The sequence below is a fragment of the Microplitis demolitor genome, chromosome 2 (genome assembly GCF_026212275.2).
Source record: "Microplitis demolitor isolate Queensland-Clemson2020A chromosome 2, iyMicDemo2.1a, whole genome shotgun sequence".
NCBI classification, from domain to species: domain Eukaryota; kingdom Metazoa; phylum Arthropoda; class Insecta; order Hymenoptera; family Braconidae; genus Microplitis; species Microplitis demolitor.
The window spans coordinates 8409153-8417765 of record NC_068546.1 but is presented as its reverse complement, the minus strand read 5'-3'; the positions used below and the strand labels follow the sequence as shown (position 1 = coordinate 8417765).

At 29.0% G+C, this 8613-nt stretch overlaps 1 protein-coding gene across 2 annotated transcripts; it reads left to right on the top strand.

The window, feature by feature from the left end:
* The first annotated feature begins 273 nt into the window (after positions 1 to 273).
* LOC128667290 (uncharacterized) lies at positions 274 to 3190 on the top strand. Of its 2 annotated transcripts, XM_053736850.1 has the most exons (6): positions 274 to 612; positions 690 to 911; positions 983 to 1562; positions 1665 to 1862; positions 2026 to 2377; positions 2829 to 3190. In XM_053736850.1, the coding sequence occupies exons 3-6, from the start codon at positions 1512 to 1514 to the stop codon at positions 3095 to 3097; spliced, it is 870 nt and encodes a 289-aa protein (XP_053592825.1). In that variant the 5' UTR covers positions 274 to 612; positions 690 to 911; positions 983 to 1511; the 3' UTR covers positions 3098 to 3190. The 2 variants fall into 2 exon arrangements, with proteins under 2 accessions (XP_053592825.1, XP_053592824.1); XM_053736849.1 differs by having other exon boundaries at positions 274 to 911.
* Positions 3191 to 8613: the final 5423 nt, after the last annotated feature.

Here is an 8613-nt window from a genome sequence, read left to right as displayed (position 1 = left end):
AGATGCCAGCAAAAATTTCGGTTTATCCACAAAACGGATCTATATTACTTCGGAAATCCAGTAAATATCTTTAATTTTATTTTTCTATACTAAAATTATAATTCTCAATATCATCTTCTGTAAATATCATATTTTCTAGAATTGAACATATAAATTGAAGATGATTGTTTAATATTGCCATAATAATATTTCAGAGATCCAGATGCAGCATCTAGAAATCCATTTCAGAAGTGTAGAAGGTCTATCCAGAAATACAAAAAAAATGAGCAGCCTTTAGCGACTAATATTTCTTGTAATAAACCAAAAGTCATCGAAGCTTTTGCACAGTCTTTAATGTTGAATATAAATAAAAGTGAATTAGCCTATGGGAGAGATAACCGGTGGAAAATTTCTGCCAGTTATGAAAAATTTACTTTTATTACTAACAATATTCACAAAGAAGCTCAAAATGTTTATCTATTTGATGCAGATTTTCTAACTGACATAAGTGATTCCGTTGAAAATATTTTTATTGACGCAACATTTAAAGCTGTACCACATTTTCAGAGAAATAATTTACAATTATTGACGATAATGGCCAAAGTTGATGGACAATGCCAAAGTAAAAGTGCTGTGAGTATTATAACATTTTGTGTTACAGAAATATATATGAGATTATAAAAATCCTACATTTATGATCGTATTATCAGATGATCAAGCTACAGCTGTTGAATCAAATTTACATGAACAAATTAACTATAGGCTTCATTCCTAATTACAATTATCAGTAATTAATGCTACTTACATTCAATGAATTAATTATAGGCTATTTATTCAATAAATATTACCAGGTAATTAGACAAGAGCAGTCTATTGAATAAATGTACATGTAAAAACTAATTGATAGCAATTGATTCAATAAAAAAAACCAGGTAATTAGACAGGAGCTGTCTATTAAATAAATGTACACGTACAGACTAATTAATAGTAATTTATTCAATAGAAATTACCAGGTGATTCGGGAAGACCTGCCTATTGAATAGATGTACATGTACGAACTAATTGATAGCCATTGATTCAATAGAAATTACCAGGCTATTAGAAAAGAGCAGTCGATTGAATAAATGTCCATGTACGTTCTAATCCTTAGCAATGTATTCGATAAAAAATAACCAGGTCATTAGACAGGACCTGTCTATTATATAAATGTACATGTACAAACTAATTGATAGCCATTGATTCAATAGAAATTACCAGGCTATTAGAAAAGAGCAGTCGATTGAATAAATGTACATGTACGTTCTAATCCTTAGCAACGTATTCGATAGAAAATAACCAGGTCATTAGACAGGACCTGTCTATTATATAAATGTACATGTACAAACTAATTGATAGCAATGTATTGGATAGAAAATAACCAGGTAGTTAGACAGGAGTTGTCTATTAAATAAATGTACATGTACAAACTAATTGATAGCAGTTTATTTCATAGAAATTTCCTGGTAATTCAGGAAGAGCTGACTATTGAATAAATGTACATGTACGAGCTGATTGATAACAATTTGTTCAATAAATGTTACCAGGTAATTAGACAAAAGCTGTCCATAAATTAAGTGGACATATACGAATGACTCTCGATATTTGATTTCATAAGAAATATATAACCATCAGTATAATTTTTTCAGGCTATACCGATCTTTTGGTCCATTATGACGAATAAGGGTGAGGAATGCTATTTGAGAGTTTTTAATTTTATTAAAGAGAAATTTCCATCTTTTAACCCTAAGACCTACATGTCCGATTTCGAGATTGGCATGCATAATGCTGTGGAAACTGCATTTCCAGATATTGATGCTAATCACTGCTATTTCCACTATGCTCAAGTAAATAATCAAAAATACTTTTAAAAAAATTTCGTATCTTTATAAAATAATTAGCTACAATTGTTGCTATTGCCAAAAAATATTAAAAGTAGTAATAGTGATAACTTGCTGATTTATTTTATCGTAGCTATAAAGATTAACTTTTGTTCATTTCTGTTTCTAGGCAATCAACAAAAACGCAAGGGACTTAGGGTTAATAAATAAAACAACCATTAAAGTCACGACACACCCCGAAATCTATGTGACTATAAAGCAGCTAATCGCATTGGCTTTGTTACCACCCAAATTGATTATATCAACTTTTAATAACTTAAAAGAAGTGGTGACGCAGGATTTTGGACAGCGATTTGATCGTTTATTCGATTATTACGAGCGATTTTGGATAAAAACGATTAAACCTCGAGGATTTTCAGTATACAATTTGAGAGAGGACAAAACTGACAACTATGAAGAATCTTACAATAGAAATTTAAATGATTTACTAAAAAAAAACCCGCATCCCAATCAATTTATAGGTAACGACAACTTCTGGTTTGTTAAAAAGCATTCAAAAGACTTAACTTTAATAATAAAAAAAAAAAAAAAAACGATCCAAAGCTAATTCCTGTTAAAAGAAAATCGGATTGAATCCAATATATTCTCATGAATTCTCAAAGAGGTTTTATGAGAATGAATGAGTGCTATGAGGTGCTATAATTAAGTATAGGCCCTATACATACAAGAATCTATCGAATTTTTTAAGCACACGGAAAAAAATTTACTGCTGTTGCAACAAGAGGCAGTCACGTTGCAGCCACAGGAAAAATCCTGTTGCAGCAACAGTAAATTTTTTTCTGTGCACGATACCTACTGCTTCCGATTGAAATAAATTATTTTGAATCGTTTTCACCAATCTGAAATATATATTCCCGAATTATAGCCTAATTTGAATAATTGCACTAACATATATTATAATTTTTATAATAGAAGTAATAAAGTACTTGGCATTAGATGCCAGAGTGATTAGGAATTCAATAAAACTGAATAAATATATCGCAAGAAGACCAATCACACAAAGGACGGAAAAAAAGTTAGAAATGGAAGATTTTTGGGACATGTTGGACGAAAAAATTGAAAATGTAGGTGAAGATAATATCAACGGGTTAGAGTTAATCAATGGACTGAGTTCTATCCAACATCTTCGACTTTTGGAACAGGAAATAATGTTAAAAGAGATGGACAAAATCCTAAAATAAATAAATAAACAATATAATATTGAGTAATATCAATACCCTACGTAAAAAATCCCATAGAATCTACTTTGAAAGGTCAAAAACCGCAAAGAAACCAATGCGTCTATTGGATTCTATGCGGTTTTTGACCCATTTCAGTGGATTCTATAGAAACGTTTGGATTAGGTAATCTTGTGCAACAGAAAAAAATAAAATTATTTTTGTTATTTACACTGTTAACCTATATTATTATTATTTTTATTATTATTATTATTATTATTATTATTATTATTATTATTATTATTATTATTATTATTATTATTATTATTATTATTATTATTATTATCGACAATACATAAAGATTTTTCTCATGACTTGCTAGTATGTATGTGTACTTTGGTATATGTACATTGTATAAGAGATATTCTCAACATTTTGTTTTATATGATAAAATTTAACAAAAGACTGAATACATGGAAGAAACACTCTAGGTAAACAGGAATATTTTTTAAATTTATAACAATGAAAACTAAAATAAATTTTTCGTAATGTAAAACGAATGATTAGGTATTTGTTTTATTTCAATACTATATGCATGAAATGATTTATAGCAGGTTTTATATCAAACAAGAATAATCAGAACATAAGTGACAATAATATTTGAGATTGAACGTTCCTAAATGAGTTAATTGCAAAAATTAAATCTACCAAAAATTATCAGTACTTCAAACGTAGCTTCGTCTACAATTGATCGTACAAGTACAAAACGACTGTAGGATATTTCTTCAATAAAAATTACCAGGTAATTATATAACAGCTGTATATAATTTCAAATAACATGTACGTGCTAATTGTAAGCTCCTTATTGAATAGAAAGTACTAGGTATTTACACGTGACATTATTATTAAATTAAATGTGCATGTTCGAATTTATTGTAGGCTTGACATGTGATAAAATAATTAAAATTTTGTTGTATTTTATTTGGGATGTGCAATTGCAGCCTGAACAATAGCAATTACTAGGTAATTGGACGGGAGCTGCCTATTAAATAAATGTACATGTACGAACTGAATAATAGCAATTTATTCAATAGCAATTACCAGGTGATGAGACAAGTGCTATGTATTGAATCAATGTGCATGTACGAATTAAACAATCGCAATTACCAGGTAATTGGACAGGAGCTGCCTATTAAATAAATGTACATGTACGAACTAAATAATAGCAATTTATTCAATAGCAATTACTAGGTAATTAGACAAGTGCTATCTATTGAATGAGTGTGCATATACGAACTGAACAATAGGAACTGAGATTATTATTAAATTAAATGTGCATGTACGAACTGAACAATAGCAATTACCAGGTAATTGGACAAGAGCTGCCTATTAAATAAATGTACATGTACGAACTGAACAATAGCAATTACCAGGTGATTAGACAAGTGCTGTCTATTGAATATGTACATGTTCGATCTAATTCTCAGCAATTTATTCGATAGAAAATTACCAGGTAATTAGACTTGAGCTGTCTATGAATTATATATATAAATATATACATATATACATACATACATATATATATACGACCTAAAAAGTAACAATAAGCTAGCTCTCGATTTGTACATATAAATATTATAAAAAAATTACAACACCAAAAATTTAATTATTTTATTGTTTACAATAGATTTGTACATGTACATTTAATTAATAAAAAGCTCTTGTCTGATTACCGGTTGATTTTTTTTTGAATATGTATTCTATATTTACTTCTTACTTGTACATTTATTCAATAGACAGCCCTCGCCTAATTGCCTAGTGATTTTTTATTGAATAAATTGCTATCAATCAGCTCGTCGTGTACAGCTATTCGATAAACAGCTTTTGTCTAATTACCTGATACTATTATTTGAAATGTAGCCTTGAATTAGTTCCAGTATGTACATAGAATTTATAAACAGCTCTTGCCTAATTACCTGGTACTTTTTATTAAATACATTGCTATCAATTAGCTCAGATATTTAGATTCATCTGAAAGACAGCTCTCAACTAATAACGAGGTCATATATTATTGAATTAATTACAATCAATTAGTTCGTACATGTACATTTATGAAGCTCTTAACTAATAACTGGTAATTTTTTATTTATTAAGTTACTATTTATCAGTTCGTACATGGTCATTTTTTTACAGATAGCACCGATCTCATTGGCTCGTATTTTTTTATTGAATAAATTGCTATCAATTGTCTCGTACATGTACAGCTATTCGATAGACAGTTCTTGTCTAATTACCTGGTACTTTTTATTGAATACATTGCTATCAATTAGTTCAAAGATTTAAATTCATCTGAAAAACAGCTCTCAACTAATAACGAAGCCATATATTATTGAATTAATTACAATCAATTAGTTCGTACATGTGCATTTATTAAGCTCTTGACTTTTAACTGGTAATTTTTTATTGATTAAGTTACTAATTATCAATTCGTACATGTACATTTAATTATATAGACGGCTCTAGTTTAAGTATCCACCATTTTCTATTGATTAATTAGCTATATATTCATTCGAACATGTAAATTTAAATAATAAAAAAAAAAAGAAAATAATAATTACATATAAATAAAAAAAAATCTGGGCGTTGGTTGGCTCTGCAGGCCAGCCCCAAAACTTCCCGCTGTTTTCGACCTCAAAGAGCTCGAAAACATTAGTGTAGATATATTCTCGAGCTTTTCGAGCTCGAAAATGCTATCACATGCGATTGTTTTTTTACGATCTTCTTAAGCTCTAACAAGTTACCTGTTATGCCGAAGTTTGAAAATTTAAGAATCAAAAATCGTTAATGAAGCGGTTTTTAAAATTTAATCCCTGCTCATGTTCAATAAAATAAGTGTATTGAGGTAGAAATCAATGCCAGGGATTCAAATCAAGATTTAAATAAGTTTTGACTCATGTGAGAAACAATCAAATATGAAATATCCGAGAAAAATATTAAAAACTACGTTTTATCGATTTTATTGTTGGTAGTGTAATTTAAACTAAAAACCAAGTTCGATGACATTATGTATCGAAAGTAACCATATAAAGGATGAGTTGGTATGATTTCAGACACATTTCAGTAGGTTATATTATGATTTATCCGGGAAAAATAACATAAAATGTTATTTTTTTAACTTTTCAACGCCGATATCTTTCAAACTAATTAATCGATTTCGACGTTTGAGGTGGCAATCGACGCGTTTTATTGAGTACTAGAGCTGATTGAATTTTGAAGTCGATCGTATAAGTCGTTTCTGAGAAATTAATAAAAAACTAAAAAAAAATTTTTTTTTTTTCGTAATTCGCAAACATTTTTGAGTCTATTTCATCATATGACCTGGAATTTTCAGGAAAGTTGATGGCCAACAAACTCTTTCAATTGCGGCCTTAAACATCCAAATCGATTCATTAGTTCAAAAGTTACAAAGAGTTTACATACATACACACACACACACACACACACACACACTCGGACATCATTCCGAAAATAGTCAGAATAGCTTCCTAGGACCTCAAAACGTCGACATCTGATGAAAACTCGATTTTCGAAAATCGGGATGAAAACAATAACTTCCCGAAATTTTCGAAAATCGTCGATTTTCTTAGCGGGAAGTTAAAACAATTAGTAATTATTTTATAAATGTTGTTAGATATAAAGCATGCAATTAAATCGCATATATACATCTGATTTAAACAGCACTAGGGTCTGATTACCTGAGAATCTTTATTGCATAATAAGCTTGAATTCAATTCGTGCATGTACATTCGGCTTAAGAGACGGCCCAACTCTAATTGTCGGATATTTCCTATTAATTAATTAGCAGCTAATAAATTCGAACATGTACATTTGAATTAATAAATGACTCTAGTCTAATTAAATACCATTTTCCATTGACTAAATAGCTATCAAGAAATTCGTACATGTACATTTAATTATATAGACGGCTCTAGTTTAAGTGTCCACCATTTTCTATTGACTAGTTAGCTATCAAATAATTCATGCATATTCATTTGACTTAATAGACGGCTTTTATCTATTTATCTACGATTTTTGTTTTACTACATAGATCCCAATTAATTCGTACATGTACATTTGACTTAAGAAACGGCTCCAGTCTACCATTTTCAATTGACCAAATAGCTATCAATAAGTTCTTACTTGTATATCTTATTTAATTGGCGTTTCTGGTCTCATTACGTAGTAGATTTTTTTAAATTAGTAGCTATTTATCAAATCGTACATGTACATTTATTCGATAGACAGCTCTTGTAACAAATAGCTCTTAACTAATTACTAGGTAATTTGTTATTAAAATAATTGCAATCAATTAGTTCGTACATGTGCATTTATTTGATAAGCAGCTCTTATAGTTGACTAGTTGAATAGTTGTACATGTATGAGGCAATTAGACTAGTACTATCTGTAAAAAAAATGGCCATGTACGAACTGATTAATAGTAATTGAAGCAATGAAAAATTACCAGTTATTAGTTAAGAGCTTAATAAATGTACATGTACGAACTATTTGATTTTAATTATTTCAATAATATATGACCTCGTTACTAGTTGAGAGCTGTCTTTCAGATAAATCTAAATATCTGAACTAATTCATAGCAATGTATTTAATAAAAAGTACCAGGTAATTAGACAAGAGCTGTCTATTAAATAAATGTACATGTACGAACTGAATAATAGCAATTTATTCAATAGCAATTACCAGGTGATTAGACAAGTGTTATCTATTGAATGAATGTGCATGTACGAATTGAACAATAGAAATTACCATCAGGTAATTGGACAGAAGCTGCCTATTAAATAAATGTACATGTACGAACTGAACAATAGCAATTACCGGGTGATTAGACAAGTGCTGTGTATTGAATAAATGTGCATGTACGAACTGAACAATAGAAATTGCCAGGTGATTGGACAGGAGCTGCCTATTAAATAAATGTACATGTACGAACTGAATAATAGCAATTTATTCAATAGTAATTACCGGTTGATTAGACAAGTGCTGTCTATTGAATATATGTGCATGTACGATCTAATTCTTAGCAATTTATCCGATAGAAAATTACCAGGTATAATTAGACTTAAATTGTCTATAAATTATAGATATATATATATATATATATATATATATATATATATATATATATATATTTATATATATGTACATATATATGTATATATATAAATATGTATATTTATACGAACTAATTGATAGCAATTTATATAATAAAAATTACTCGGTAATTATATAAGAGCTGTATATAAGTTCAATCAACATGTACGTACTAATTGTATACTACTTATTAAATAGAAAGTACTAGGTAATTAGACATGAGATTTTTATTGAATCAAATGTACATGTTCGAATTTATTGTAGGCTTTACATGTGATAAAATAATTAAAATTTTGTTGTATTTTATTTGGGATGTGCAATTGCAGCCATCTGTTCGTTTTTGCAGAACTATATTTCGTACCAATCTTATT

What these genes read in the sequence shown, in the direction of transcription:
- LOC128667290 (XM_053736850.1), top strand. Translation starts at nt 1,512, where the DNA reads ATGTACATGTACGAGCTGATTGATAACAATTTGTTCAATAAATGTTAC. An exon ending in TGTTCAATAAATGTTACCAG is followed by an intron (nt 1,563 to 1,664) that starts GTAATTAGACAA and finishes TAATTTTTTCAG; the next exon opens with GCTATACCGATCTTTTGGTC. An exon ending in GCTATTTCCACTATGCTCAA is followed by an intron (nt 1,863 to 2,025) that starts GTAAATAATCAA and finishes TTCTGTTTCTAG; the next exon opens with GCAATCAACAAAAACGCAAG.